Raw genomic sequence first — 15,129 nt, 5'->3', positions numbered from 1 at the left:
CCGGTGACATCACGCGCTTCGAACCACACACGCGCAGAAGCCATTTCCGAAGCAGGCCCAGAGGCAGGGCGCGCCTCCTCCCGTCCTAGTTCCTTACTGGCCAGAAGCGCCTGCTCGTCACGGCCGTCGTCACGGCGACGTAGGCGGGGCACAATGGCGGTCGCTAAGATACCCCGTACTTCCGCTTCCTTCTCCCACCACCCACCCCGCTCGCCCCGCCTGCGTCCTGGAGAGACTCTCCGCGTTCATTCGTCCAATGGTCATGGGCGGTGGGCGGGACCTGACGCGTGCCGACCAACGAGACGCGGGCTCGGCCGCCCCTGCGGCGCGGCCAGGGCGCCCCCACGCCCGCCCGTCCTGCGCGCCGCCCGGCCCCGCCCTGCCCCGCTCCGCGCCCAGCGCCCGCCGCAGCCTGACAGGAACGGGACGGAGCCAAGATGGCGGCGGCCGACGGCGACGACTCGCTCTACCCGATCGCGGTGCTCATAGACGAGCTCCGCAACGAGGACGTTCAGGTCCGGAGGCTCCCGGGGACCCCGGGGACGGGGCGGGCGACCCTCGAGGAGAGCGCTCTCAGCGTTCGCTGGGGAGTGGCGGAAGGGGGGGCGGCGGCCAATCCGCGTGCCGCTCTCATCGGTCCTGCTCCGGGGATTCGATGAGACGGCGTCGTGGATTGGGTGTCCGCCTGGCGGAGGGGCGGGCGGCCGCGGCGAGCCTCGAGGGTCCCGGGCCTGCGGTGTGCGCGTGGCTGCGGGCAGAGCCGGGCAGCGGTGGGCAGCGGTGGGCAGCGGCCTCTGCGGGGGTAGGGGGTGCCCTGGCCGCGTGACCCGCTGCGGGTCGGGGGCGCGCCCGGCTGGACCTCTGGACGACCCCGAGGCCGGCGCGGCCGTGGCCTCGGGTGAGGAGCGGCTCGGGCCGTGGACGAGGCTGGCCCTGCCCCGACCGGGTCGCGTGGACCACCGGCAGGACCACCTCCCACCGGCCGGCCTCTGCCGCCCATCCCACCCAGCGTGATGACAGTCCTTGGCCCCCGCAGCGGGTTCCCCGGTGTTCCTAGGAAGGGAGCTGGCGTCTCTGAAAGGGCCCAATAAAAATGTTGGCTGTAATTACTGGGAGTGGTGATTGAGGGCTCTCAGGTTTCCCTTTCCTTGCCCTGGGGTCCCGGGAGAGCCGTGCGGCTCTGGGCTCGGACAGGCTGCGGCTGCGGCTGCGGCTGAGCCCCCGGCTGGTTCGCCCCGGGCCAGTCTGCCTTGCTCCCTGCTGTGACTTCCCTGAGCAGACACCTGCTGTGCGCGGGGTGAGGGAGGCCTGCGGAGCAGGGGAGGGGTGCACAGCAGGTGTGGGCTGGGGGACGCCTGTGCCGCCGGCCCCGCTAGGGAGGATCTGCAAGGCAGAGTGAACTCTCCCAGCTGCTGGTGGACTCTGCAGAGAGCTGCAGTGGCCAGGGCCAGGGCGGAAGGCAGGAGCCAGGCATGCCAGCCGCGTCTCCCGTGTGTGTGTGGCAGTAACTCGGGTACTTGAGCCATATTGCCTGCTTTGCCAGGAGCGTTTGCGGGGAGCTGGCTGGGAAGTGGAGCAGCGGGAATTACGTGGGAGGCTGGCATCGCGGGTGGTGGCGTGCTATGCCACAATTCTGGCCTCCCTGAGGACTGAATTTTGAGTGGGCACTGGAAGGTTCTAGAAAAAAGGGACACACAGCGGCAATAGTTACTAACGCAGGGTGACTTTGGCAGTTCCTGGAGACACTTCTGCTTGTCGCACTGGAAGGTCGCCTTGGGTATCTTGTGTCGCGGTCAGCCTTGCTGACCATCCTGTAGCGCCACAGCCCAAATCCACCCTCGGGGCCACTTTCCTGCGGAGGCAGTGACAAATTGTACAGCATAGAGGCTGATAGATGGCGGTCAGTGCTGTGCAGAAAGCTGAAGTGAGCGGTGGGCATGGGAAGCATACAGACTGGCATACAGTTTTAAATAGAATGCCTTGGGGCTGGCGTGGGCTCAACAGCTGACTTTCTGCCTGCTGTGCCAGCATGGGCTCCAGTTCCCATCCAGCTCCCTGCTTGTGTCCTGGGAAAGCAGTGGAGGACGGCCCAAGGGCTTGGGCTGTGCCCATGTGGGAGAGCCGGAAGAAGCCCAGGTTCCTAGCTTTGGACCGGCTCAGCTCCAGCTGTTGTGGCTCTCGGGAGTGAGCCAGTGGGTGGAAGGTCTTTGTCTCTTCGCCTATCTGTAAATCTGCCTTTCAGATAAAAAATAATTGTTGTTTTAAAATTAGGATGTCTTACAGAGAAGATCAAGCTTGACTTGAGGGCTGAAGGAAATGACAGGCCCCTGATTCCCCGGGGATGGCCTTTCCAGCGGTGGGATTGAGCGCGGAAGTCCCGGGAAGGGCATTGGCACCAGGGGAAGGAGCAGGTGCTGCGGCCTGGGTCGGGTCGAAGAGGCAGTGAAGGCAGGCTTTGGCAGCGCCCGTGAGCAGATCGGCCCAGTGCTGCCCGGGGCCCCGCACCTGCTTTCCCAAGTGCAGCTGTTAGTCTGGTAACGTTTGTGTGCTGAAAAACTGCAGGCGAGTGGTTCTCCACACGTGGAATGCGGGGTGCTCCCCGCAGGTGAGACCTGCCGGCTCCCCAACTTACACCGGGTCGGTGCCGTGTCAAGGCGTGGTGTCCAGGATTTGCCGACGTCTGGCACCTGCCCTTGGAGGTCGGCCTTGTGATGACCCACGCTGCCCGGGGAGGAGACTGAGCACACTAAGGATAAAGTGGCCCACATGGTGCCCCCACCAAGTGCAGGAGCCTGGCGAGAATACCAGAGGAAGTGGGGCAGGATGGCTTGTGGGCTGAGGCCAGCCCTTGCTGATGGTCCACGTGCCAGCTTGTGTGTGTGAGCAGACAGTTCAGCGTGCTGGGAAGCCTGGCATCCTGACTGGCTCAGCAGGGCCTCGCCCAGTTCCTTCTCTGTGCCAGGCCGTGTCTGCTAAAGGCGCAGCAGGCACAGCTGGCAGGGCTGCCCACCCTAGGAGGCATGACCAGCAGCGGCTAAGAAGAAAACCAAGGCGATGAAGCAGGGATATGGACGGAAAGCTCCTCGGAGGAAGCGATTCCGCGTGGGAGGACCGGGCGGAGGGGAGAGTGGGTGCAGAGGCCATGAGGGAGCGAGCAGAGCGAAGACAAACCGTGGGCAGTGAGGACCCCCGGTTCTGGCAGGTCGGTGGGGAGACCTGGCGAGGCTGAGCGGTGGCGGCTTGGCCAGCTGTGTGTCTTAGGTAGGAGGGCCCGTGGGTGGAGGACGCAGGCTGGTCAGGTGGGCTGGCTGGCAGGCTGCAGGGCAGCGCCCAGTCTGCTCCCTGGGGCCAGGGCGGCAGCCAGCCCCCGGGGCCCCCACCGCCTCCTCTGCGTCTGTCGGTTTGTGACATCAGTGACCGGCCAAGTGCCACGGTCACGGCTCCCGACCTGATCCTGGGGGTGAGGGGAACGCGTGGTGCTGCGGCGCGGGTGGACCTGGCGGGGGTCTGGGGGTGCGCTGCCCTGGGCGAGGCCGGCTCGCGGGGTTAGTGGCCAGGCTCTTGTCCAGTGGGGGTCGCTAGAAGAGCAGCAGTGGAGGATGTGGGGGTGACGGGGGAGTGTCGGAGGGGGTGCTCTCGGCAGTGGAGTCAAGCAGGAGGCTTCCTGGCCGGGGCCTCTCACTCCGCCCTCTTCGAGGCTACCCAGGAGCAGCGAGTCTCGGCTTGGGGCCATTATGCTCACAAACAGCCTTCCCCACAAACTCCAGTGCGTCGAGTGCCGCTGGCTGTGGGATGGAGGTCCTTGGTGGGCAGCGTCCTGCCCCGCTCAGGGTGCCCCTCAACAAAGAGTTACCCAGTGCCAGGGCCGAGAGACCCCGCTGTGGGCTGCGCGGTGTCCCTCAGGGCTGAGAGACCCCGCTGTGGGGCTGTGGGCTGCGTGGTGTGCCCCAGGGCTGAGAGACCCCGCTGTGGGCTGCGTGGTGTGCCTAAGGGCCGAGAGACCCCGCTGTGGGCTGCGTGGTGTGCCCCAGGGCTGAGAGACCCTGCTGTGGGCTGCGCGGTGTCCCTCAGGGCCGAGAGACCCTGCTGTGGGGCTGTGGGCTGCGCGGTGTGCCCCAGGGCTGAGAGACCCTGCTGTGGGCTGCATGGTGTCACATTCCTTATGCTGCCTGACTCCTCACAGGAGGGGTCTGGCACCGGTCTGCATTTCTTCCCAGCAGTGTTTTATTTTATTTTATTTTATTTTTTTAAAGATTTACTTATTTTATTACAAAGTCAGATATACAGAGAGGAGGAGAGACAGAGAGGAAGATCTTCCGTCCAAACGGCTGGTGCTGCGCTGATCCTAAGCCGGGAACCAGGAACCTTTTCCGGGTCTCCCACGCGGGTGCAGGATCCCAAAGCTTTGGGCCATCTTCGACTGCCTTCCCAGGCTACAAGCAGGGAGCTGGATGGGAAGTGGGGCTGCCGGGATTAGAACCGGTGCCCATATGGGATCCCGGGGTGTTCAAGGCGAGGACTTTAGCTGCTAGGCCACGCCGCCGGGCCCCCCAGCAGTGTTTTAAAAGACGTGTTTGAAAGCAGAGTTGGACAGAGAGGCCTGTGCGCTGGTTCACTCCCAGATGGCCGCAGATGGCCAGGGCAGAGCAGGCCAGGCGGAAGCTGGGAGCTCCATTCAGATCTCCGGGTGCAGGGCCCACACGCAGGGCAGCTGGGGCTCCTGGGGTGCGGTGTTGCAGGCGGTGGCCTGACCACCTGTGCCCCCACTGATTAACAAATGTAATCGTCAAATTTCAGATCACTGAATAGAGACGTTAGCATCTAAGCCCAAATTTTGCCACGTTGGTCCCATTTGTCGTGCGTTTGCCCCGTGTGTCCCTCTGTCCCGGGGAGTTGTAAGGCCAGTCCGTCTGGGGCGTTTTGTGCATTAGCCATTGTACACTTCTGAAGCAGCAGCAGACGCTTCTAGAACTGTGTCTCTTCTCACGCCCTCAGAGTCAGCCTCAGGTCCTTTGCCTAATCATTTCTCAGGTGTGCTTTTACTAAATCTTCAGTCTGAAATTCTTACCATTGTAAACAAGGATGCGCGGGCAGTGTCACACAGCCTAGTGGCTGGTGAGGCCAGGAGGGCACAGTGCAGCCAGGGCACAGTGGGCCTCGCTGAGCCACAGCCCCCAGGAGACAGACTGCGCAGAGGTGACCAGGACCGAGCAGTGCCTGGGCTGGAGGCCGGCCAGGGCTTGGCTCCTGGTCAGTTGACGAGTGACCAATACTTCTGGGCCTTAACTTTCTTTTGGATGAAGGATGGGAAGCACACCCAGGATGGCTGTCAGAATTAAACAATGCAGGGCCCAGCGCAGTAGCCTGTATCCCTTGTGGGCGCCAGTTCTAATCTAGGCAGCCCCACTTCCCATCCAGCTCCCTGCCTGTGGCCTGGGAAAGCAGTCCGACAGCCCAATGCCTTGGGACCCTGCACCTGTGTGGGAGACCCAGAAAGAAGCTCCAGGCTTTGGGTCAGTTCCCAAGCGGCCATCTTTCCAACAAAATGAAATCTTTTAAAAAATTAAGGCAGACTAGACAGTGGCACCCCACCCTCTAAACGTCTGGACGTGGGCCTGTGAGGCGTGCAGCAGCATCCCCGCTGGCTCTGCGCAGCCACAATACGAAGTTGAGTCAGTTGATCAGATAGTGCTGTGCGGCCATGAAGAGTGTTCTAGAAACCCAGGTGGCTCTTGGCAGCACTCGGGTTCTCCGTCCTGCCACAGACGTTGCAGCAGCCCCTGGTGTGTCAGAACCGTGCCGTCCTGGGCCTGACTTGTGTTTGTAGATTGTGGGGAGTCACGCCTGGATATCCTGCCTTCCGGGCGCCTGCGGAGGACCGTGCTCACCCGTGTGCCACGCATGCGCGGGCTGGCCTGTGTGCCTGACTTGGCCTCACCGTCCTCATTTGCAAACTGAGCACAGAGCGCCGTGTGCCTCTTACGGTTGCTGTAAGCACACAGTCAGCCCACGCCAAGTCAGAGCTGGGTTTTAAGATCTGTGCGGTGGCCGGGTGTTCTCCCCCGTGGGTGTGAGCTGTGCGGTGGCCGGGCTTTCTCCCCCGTGGGTGTGAGCTGTGCGGTGGCCGGGCGTTCTCCCCCGTGGGTGTGAGCTGTGCGGTGGCCGGGCGTTCTCCCCCGTGGGTGTGAGCTGTGCGGTGGCCGGGTGTTCTCCCCCGTGGGTGTGAGCTGTACGGTGGCCGGGTGTTCTCCCCCGTGGGTGTGAGCTGTGCGGTGGCCGGGCGTTCTCCCCCGTGGGTGTGAGCTGTGCGGTGGCCGGGCGTTCTCCCCCGTGGGTGTGAGCTGTACGGTGGCCGGGTAAACCAGCAGATGGAAGATTTTTCTGTGTCTGCATCTCTATGTAAATCTGTCTTTCTAATAAAAATAAATACATCTTTTTTTAAAGATGTATTTATTTTATTACAAAATCAGAAATACACAGAGGAGATATAGAGGAAGATCTTCCATCTGATGATTCACTCCCCAAGTGACCGCAACGGCCGGTGCTGCACCGATCTGAAACCAGGAACCAGGAACCTCTTCCAGGTCTCCCACACAGGTGCAGGGTCCCAAAGCCTTGGGGTGTCCTCGACTGCTTTCCCAGGCCACAAGCAGAGAGCTGGATGGGAAGTGGATCTGCCGGGACTAGAAGCGGCGCCCATGTGGGATCCCAGCGCGTTCAAGGCGAGGACTTTAGCTGCTAGGCCATGCTGCCGGGCCCAAAATAAATACATCTTAAAAAAATAAACAGAAAAGCTACATGAGAAATAGTGGCTGATGCTGGAGTGCTGTGTGTGTGCTGGACTCTGTTTTGTTGACTCGAGCCTGCCCGCAGCCCTCCAGGGCTGTCCCTGTAGTGTAGGAGGACGTGGGCACTCTGAGGTGTCGGGACTCTCTGGGGCCCTGGCCGAGAGCCGGGCGACTCCGGTGCTTCGGGGACCTCAGCGGCGGGGAGCACCCACAGGCGCCCGCCTCTCCTGAGGCAGGGAGCACCCACAGGCGCCCGCCTCTCCTGCGGCGGGGAGCACCCACAGGCGCCCGCCTCTCCTGAGGCGGGGAGCACCCACAGGCGCCCGCCTCTCCTGCAGTGCCCGTGCACAGGTTGTTTGTTGTTACAGATTTGGTCGTTCATAGAGTAAGCAGGGAGGAAGTGCAGCTGCAGGGCCTCAGAGGGGACGGCAGACTGGGGGCTGTCACGGGGTGACACCTGTCCACCCCGGGTTCCTATGAACAGGAGCATCGGGGGTCGTGCCTCCGGGTGGTTTTGTTCTTTGCGTATACTAATAACCATACTGTGTGTTCTATAAAAAGAAAAGCATCACGGCGCACTGGTGACCGGCTTGGCTCCGCGCTGGACGCTGTCCCCTGCGCGGGAGGCGGCCTTTGGCCTGTGATCTAGGTAGAGGGAAGCAGAGAACAGAACGGTGCACTGGGCAGCGTGGGGCAGCGTGGGGCAGCGTGGGGCAGCGTGGGGCAGCGTGGGGCAGCGTGGGGCAGCGTGGGGCAGCGTGGGGCACCGGATGGCGCGTGCCGGAGCAGACCCGAGCCTCGGGGAAGAGGCCCGATGAGCACACAGCCAGGATGAGACTTGGCCTGGGCACAGTGGGTGCTCTGGTTGCTGTTCGTTGTCAAGAAAAGCCTTTTACGGGGACCTGGAGCAAGGATTTGCACACAGAGCCAGAGCAGCACGGGCCTTGTGGGCCTGAGTGAGGCCTTTGGCCTGTGCGGTGGCTATGTGCCGCCATCCTGCTGCGCCGGAGAAGGCTCTGCATGGCGCAGCAGGGCGACTCTGCCCTTTCCGTGAGTCCTCATCACCAGCGAGGGCCCCTGGGAGGGCGAAGGTGCGGTCTGAACGCTGCAGGTGGGCTCTTGCAAGTGCTGGGCGGGTGCCCGTTTGGGAGGCTGCACAGGGGGTCATTTGGGGGCGTGACAGGATGGGGCAGTGGGGTCGCGTACTGTAGCACTGATTCTAGCAGGAGTGTCAGAACAGGCGAGGAGCGGTTCAAGTGAGCCCTGCCTAACCCGCCCAGCGAGCAGCTGAGCCATCTCGCAGAACTGGGTCAGAGCGCACTCTGTTTCTGACCCGCTTGGTGCAGCCTCTGCTGTCCTTGTGGGATGCCCGTGAGCGCAGGGCTGGCCCTTGTCCTTGACCGCCTTACCAATGAGGACAGTCTTTCCTGGGAGCGCCTGCGCATGTGGATGCTGAGTGAGTCGGGGTTAAGGTCGGTTGTAAATAGCCAAAGGCTTATTACTGGCTGATGATCCGAGTGTGGTGGCGGTCCAGGCTGCTGTGACACGCGGGTTGCGGTGCCAGGCTCTTACCCTTGTACTCGGCGTGCGCCTCCTCCGTCGCCTGTAACCTCAAGGCTGCAAGGTGGCTGCTGAAGCTGCAGCCATTATGACCCTGTTCCAGACAGAAAGCAGGGGTGCCCCATCCCAGCACAAGGATATTCAGAAGTCATGTGTCACATTTCCACTTGGGCCTCCTGTTTGCATCCAGATGAGAAGGGGTTTGGAGGTGTCTTCTGGGGCCGTGGGCACCGCCGAGCAGGGGTTACGGACAGCAGGACTGCTCGCTGAAGCAGCTCCCAGTCCAGTTCCCGGCTGCGTGGGGAAAACAGCTCCTTGAACGTCGCGACTGTTGAGCTTCCCTTCTGGTGTGAGGTCTAGGCCGCGGGAACGGATGACAAACAGCAAGGACAGTGGCCGCCACCAGTGGAGACCGGGGCTGTGGCCAGCGGGGTGCAGCCCGGCCTGCTGCTTAGGTCCCCTGTGGCTGTGGCCAGCTGCCAGGGGACGGGAGTCACCAGGACAGAGGCCGTGGCGTCCGCACAGCGACTGCTCGCCACCGCCTGCTGAGCGCCCTGCGCCCGCCGTCAGGGAGGCCTAGTCCGCAGTGGCTCTGTGGGCATTGCAGAGTGGCATGCTGCCTGCCGAGGGGCTCGTGGGTCTGTGGGCATTGCAGAGTGGCGTGCTGCCTGCCTAGGGGCTCGTGGGTCTGTGGGCATTGCAGAGTGGCGTGCTGCCTGCCGAGGGGCTCGTGGCTCTGTGGGCATTGCAGAGTGGCGTGCTGCCTGCCTAGGGGCTCGTGGGTCTGTGGGCATTGCAGTGGCGTGCTGCCTGCTGAGGGGCTCATGCTCAGGAGGAAGCGTCTCTTGAGGGAGTTCGGAAGCCCAGCGATGCTGCATGAAGGTGTTGATGTGAGGCGAGGCTGTGGCCTTGCACGGATCCTCAGGCTCGCAGGCCTCCCCGAGCTGGGGGTGTCCAGGCAGAGCTTGGTCCCCTGAGGGGCAGCAGGTCCCCTCACAAGGGTCTCTTTCTGCCACTCTGCCCCCAGGCTTCCCTGGCCTTGCTCGACAGCTGGGTGCTGGCATGCCAGCATTGTGCAGAGCGGGAGCTCAGGACGCTGCGGGCCGAGCGACATGTGTGCCCCAGGCTCCCTCTGAGCTGCCCTTGGCCGTCTTGGCCGCCCTGAGCCTTGATGTCCTCCCTGGGGCCAGAGGACCGGTGGGGACCCAAGGTGTGACCGTTCAGTGCTGCAGGGCAGCTGCTGCCACACACAACACCCACATGCTCCCCGTTCTGGGTCAGGTGTCGGGGTGCTTCCCTTGAGGTTCTGGGACACCCTTTCCTCCCCTCTCTGCTGCTGGCGGCGGCTGCGTCGCTCTGGTCTCTCCTTCATCCTGACGTGGTCTTCCTGTTAGTATCTGTCGTTGCCATTTCTGCCTCTTTTTTTTTTTTAAGATTTATTTATTTTTATTGGAAAGGCAGGTATGAAGAGAGGAGGAGAGACAGAGAGGAAGATCTTCTGTCCGATGATTCACTCCCCAAGTGGGTGCCGCGGCCGGAATTGAGCTGATCCAAATCCAGGAACCTCCCCCCGTCTCCCACGCGGCTGCAGGGTCCCAAGGCTTCAGGCCATCCTCGACTGCTTTCCCAGGCTACAGGCAGGAAGCTGGATGGGAAGCGGGCTGCTGGGATTAGAACCGGTGCTCATATATTATCCAGGCACATGCAAGGCGAGGACTTGAGCCCCTAGGCTACCGCACTGGGCCCATTTCTGCTTCTTAAAGGGGCACTGTTTCGGGGCCAACGCCAGCCCTCAGTTCAGGATGGCCTTGTAGTGAGTGCAGCTGGACTTTCCATTCTTGTGTCCCCAGAACTGGGCTGTGTCTCAGAGGTCACGTTCAGCCTGCCGTGTGGAGCCCTTTATTCCTGCTGTGGAGTCTCTCCCATTTTACAGAGAGGCTGTGCTGGCATTGTTTGCTCTTTAGCCATCACTGTGAGCTCACGGTCTGGGCTGCATAGCCTTGATTTATGCCATCTGGCCTCTGTGACCCCGAGGGGACTTTGTCCCCATCTGTGAGAACAGCCCTCAGAATGAAGGCCAACCCTGCTGGGGCATTGGCTGAGGACTGTGTGAGCTCAGGGTGTGAGTGCCTCACCTAGCCTGGCACCGGGCAAGCCTGCTGCCACCGCTGGCACTGCTGTCAAGCACAGTGCACAGCAGGCAGTGTGGTACAGGGTGCGAGAGGAGGCCGGGGAGGGGGGGGGTCTGACCAAGGCTTTTGGCACCTGCAGCTGAATGGCTACCAGCTGTGTGACCCAGGAGGCTGTGGTGCCGCCGGCTGCAGGCGACAGGTGTCTGCAGTGTACCTTGTGCCGTCGGCTGCAGGCGGCAGGTGTCCGCAGGCGGCAGGTGTCTGTAGTGTACTGTTAAGCATCTTCATACACACTTGGCCAGGCTCCGAGGCGCTAACTCATCCACGGATGTGGGAACTCCCTTGGGTCTGTGGTTTTTTTTTTTTTTTTTTTTAAGGATTTATTTATTTTTATTACAAAATCAGATATACAGAGGAGGAGAGACAGAGAGGAAGATATTCCTTATGATGATTCACTCCCCAGGTTAGCGCAACAGTTGGTGCTGTGCCGATCTGAAGCCAGGAACCAGGAACCTCCTCCAGGTCTCTCACATAGGTGCAGGGTCCCAAGGCTTTGGGCCATCCTTGACTGCTTTCCCAGGCCGCAAGCAGAGAGCTGGATGGGAAGTGGAGCTGCCGGGATTAGAACCGGTGCCCATGTGGGATCCCGGTGCATTCTAGGCGAGGACTTTAGCCGCTAGGCCGCGCAGCCGGGCCTGAGTCTGTGGTTTCTAATGTCTCCCTTTTCTTGTTCTCTTAACAGCTTCGCCTCAACAGCATCAAGAAGCTGTCCACCATCGCGTTGGCCCTCGGAGTGGAGAGGACCCGGAGTGAACTCCTGCCCTTCCTCACAGGTAATGAAAAGACTCCTGGAGTCTGCTGTGGATGTCACAGGCTGTTCCCCAGTGTCTGCCCCGAGCCTCACGCGATGGGACTGAAGCAGGTGCTGTCCCGTGAGGGAGGCGGGCCCTGACGATGGGCTGGGCCAGTGCTGTCCTGACGATGGGCTGGGCCAGGTGCTGTCCCATGAGGGAGGTGGGCACTGACGATGGGCTGGGGCAGGTGCTGTCCCGTGAGGGAGGCGGGCATTGACGATGGGCTGGGCCAGTGCTGTCCTGACGATGGGCTGGGCCAGGTGCTGTCCCGTGAGGGAGGCACTGACGATGGGCTGGGCCAGGTGCTGTCCTGTGAGGGAGGCACTGATGATGGGCTGGGCCAGGTGCTGTCCCGTGAGGGAGGCCCTGACGATGGGCTGGGCCAGTGCTGTCCTGACGATGGGCTGGGCCAGGTGCTGTCCCATGAGGGAGGTGGGCACTGACGATGGGCTGGGGCAGGTGCTGTCCCGTGAGGGAGGCGGGCATTGACGATGGGCTGGGCCAGTGCTGTCCTGACGATGGGCTGGGCCAGGTGCTGTCCCGTGAGGGAGGCACTGACGATGGGCTGGGCCAGGTGCTGTCCTGTGAGGGAGGCACTGATGATGGGCTGGGCCAGGTGCTGTCCCGTGAGGGAGGCCCTGACGATGGGCTGGGCCAGTGCTGTCCTGACGATGGGCTGGCCAGGTGCTGTCCCATGAGGGAGGCACTGATGATGGGCTGGGCAGGTGCTGTCCCGTGAGGGAGGCGGGCACTGACGATGGGCTGGGCCAGTGCTGTCCTGACGATGGGCTGGGCCAGGTGCTGTCCCGTGAGGGAGGCGGGCATTGACGATGGGCTGGGCCAGTGCTGTCCTGACGATGGGCTGGCCAGGTGCTGTCCCGTGAGGGAGGCACTGACGATGGGCTGGGCAGGTGCTGTCCTGTGAGGGAGGCGGGCACTGGCGAGGGTCTGGGCCAGGTGCTGTCTCGTGAAGGAGGTGGGCACTGGCAAGGGTCTGGAGGCAGAAGCAGAAGGGGTTGCGTTCTGAGGCGTCCTGTGCTCAGAGGTGCGTGCTGCCAGCCTGGCTGCTTGAGGCTGCTGGGACTGCTGTCCCCATCTCGTAGAGAGGTGGAGTCAGTCCGCTGCCTGAAGTGACGGCAGGGGTGTTTAGCTGACAGTCGGTCATGTGACTGCAGGCTCATTAGGGGCGCAGGATCAGAAGCGCCGCCTTGACTTCCTGGTTTCAAACCCGACTGGCACCACTGTGCAGCTATGTGACTTTGGACGAGGGGTTTCACATCCTTGACTGCACGGCGTGATAGTGTGGTTGAGTAGGAATCCCGCAGGGCGTGCGGCCCCGGCACCCGGCACCTGCGGCTTGTTAGCTGTGCTGCTGTTACGTGTGTGTGACGTCAGGCTGCTCGTAAGCCCCTCCTCCCGTTACTGCTTCCATCCCGGCTGAAGGCCTAGTGTGTGTCGTCAGTGGTGCAGCCCTGCAGGGTGCGGGTCAAGGATCCTGTGATGATCCCGCCCAGGTTGCCCCCCTCACCCTTGTTCGACGTGCGGGGAGACTGAGGCCTGGGGAACTACCACAGGAGTGCCCGGCCCCGTGCACGTGTGCAGCTCTGAGCGCGCGTGGGCAGTGGGTGTCCTTACACGTGACCTGACAGCGTCTGCTGGTGAACTGCTGGAGTCTGGAAGCTGAGACGGCCGGGCACGTCCTGGCACAGAAGGAATGGCAAGGTTAGGGTTGGTGAAAGGCCTTGGATCAGTTCTGATGAGAGAGTTCCCGGATTTGCCCTGTGGCTTGTCCCGAGGCTGAGGAGGGTTGGCTGAGATCTGCCTTCGGCTTTCCAGCCCTCTCCGAGTTGAGGAGGGACGAGGACCCCATGTGAAGGGCCCGGTCCACTAAGACGACAGCCCACCAGTCATGGTCACGCTTCCCAGTGGGCTGTTCTCAGAGTGACTGCCTGAGAGCGAGCGGGAACCAGCTGTGGTCCCGTCTCCATTTCACTCCTGAGGCCTGCCGTGGCCCTGGGCTGCAGCCACTTGCTCCACCTTCTCCTGGGGGGACAGGTGTCCAGGTGCCCACGTTCTGCTGCTGCCCACGTCTGCGTTAGCAGGAGGTTGGACTTGATGGATGCCAACCCCAGCTGGCACCGTAAGTGCCAGGCCAGCCGTCCCCTGTCCCCAGCAGGCTGTCTGTGTATGCTAATTCTAGAAGTGTGCTGTGCAGACTCCCGGCGCTCTGTGCACCCTGGGGACACAGCACACCAGAGTGTCTGTTCTCCAGAGCTTCTGTTCCAGCTGAGACAGAGCAGCATTTTTGGTTTTTGTTTCTGATTGTATTTTTGATGATGCTTCCGTTGTTGAGAAGGCTGCATGCCCACGTGGCGCTGGTCGGGGTGGGGAGGGCCGAGGAGTGGGGGACAGCGAAGGAGATCATTGCTTCCGATTTGCTTTTTCTTCTTCCTGTGTCTGGGGAAAGTGGGGAGAAGAGGGGAGAAGCCGCACCCAGCAGCCTGACCGCATCAGTACCTGGGGCTGGGGCTGGGGCTGGGGCTGGGGGCTGGGGCTGGGGGCTGGGGGCTGGGGCTGGGGCTGGGGGCTGGGGGCTGGGGGCTGGGGCTGGCGGCTGGGGCTGGCGGCTGGCGGCTGGCGGCTGGGGCTGGGGGCTGGGGGCTGGCGGCTGGCGGCTGGCGGCTGGGGCTGGGGGCTGGGGGCTGGGGGCTGGGGCTGGGGGCTGGGGCTGGGGGCTGGGGGCTGGGGCTGGGGGCTGGCGGCTGGGGCTGGCGGCTGGGGGCTGGCGGCTGGCGGCTGGGGCTGGGGGCTGGGGGCTGGCGGCTGGGGCTGGGGGCTGGGGGCTGGGGCTGGGGGCTGGGGCTGGGGCTGGGGCTGGGGGCTGGGGCTGGGGGCTGGGGCTGGGGCTGGCGGCTGGGGGCTGGGGCTGGGGGCTGGCGGCTGGGGGCTGGGGCTGGGGGCTGGTGGCTGGCGGCTGGTGGCTGGGGCTGGCGGCTGGGGGCTGGGGCTGGCGGCTGGCGGCTGGGGCTGGGGGCTGGCGGCTGGGGCTGGCGGCTGGGGGCTGGGGCTGGCGGCTGGCGGCTGGGGCTGGGAGCTGGGGCTGGCGGCTGGGGGCTGGGGCTGGCGGCTGGGGGCTGGGGCTGGCGGCTGGGGCTGGGGCTGGGGGCTGGGGGCTGGGGCTGGCGGCTGGGGCTGGGGGCTGGCGGCTGGGGCTGGGGGCTGGGGCTGGGGGCTGCCCCAGTGTCGTCCCAGGGCCCCAGTGCAGAGCATGCTCCCAGGGTTCAGCTTCAGTGGTTTCGATAGTTGTGGGATTCTGTTGATTCTGTTGCTCCAAGAGTGAGGAAATCCTTCCAGGGTCCACTGGGCGACACAGTTCACCTGGAGTCTCCATTCACCCAGATGCCTGCTGTCAGTGCTTGGCTGGGCCACCTGGCCAGGTTGTTGTGCCTTCCATGGTACTAGATGTCCTCTGCAGACTCAGTGAACTGGTTGTCATGTCCACCTGGGCGTGCCGTCCACTGCGCCACCTTCAGTAACTGAGAGGACCCAGCTGCCACTCGCACTCCATGGTCAGACCACAGGTCTGGCAGTTCTGCCTGGGAGTTCGGAATCCAACAGTTACATTAGGGGTTTCCCCAAACAAACTCTGTGTGAGGTGACCCCCGACCTGACTCCTGTGTGTGCTAGCCAGTATGGGGTCCAACTCAGTCCATCACCCACGTCAACTGACCCACCCTGGTGGTTGAAGCTGGAGACCAGCATTTTGGTCATGTGGCAGGAGCCTTTGACAGGGGA

General features: G+C 63.0%; 1 protein-coding gene across 1 annotated transcript in view; it reads left to right on the top strand.

Annotated features, from left to right (window-relative positions):
• Positions 1–339: 339 nt before the first annotated feature.
• PPP2R1A (protein phosphatase 2 scaffold subunit Aalpha) overlaps positions 340–15,129 on the top strand; it is a 30,242-nt gene continuing 15,452 nt past the window's right edge. Inside the window, exons 1-2 of the mRNA XM_058674577.1 lie at positions 340–515; positions 11,223–11,313. Of these exons, the coding sequence (XP_058530560.1) occupies positions 438–515; positions 11,223–11,313 (169 nt within the window). The 5' untranslated portion in view covers positions 340–437. The remainder of the gene's footprint in view (positions 516–11,222; positions 11,314–15,129) is intronic.

This window comes from Ochotona princeps, chromosome 16, assembly GCF_030435755.1.
Source record: "Ochotona princeps isolate mOchPri1 chromosome 16, mOchPri1.hap1, whole genome shotgun sequence".
Lineage (NCBI taxonomy): Eukaryota > Metazoa > Chordata > Mammalia > Lagomorpha > Ochotonidae > Ochotona > Ochotona princeps.
This window is presented reverse-complemented; position numbering and strand designations above follow the sequence as displayed.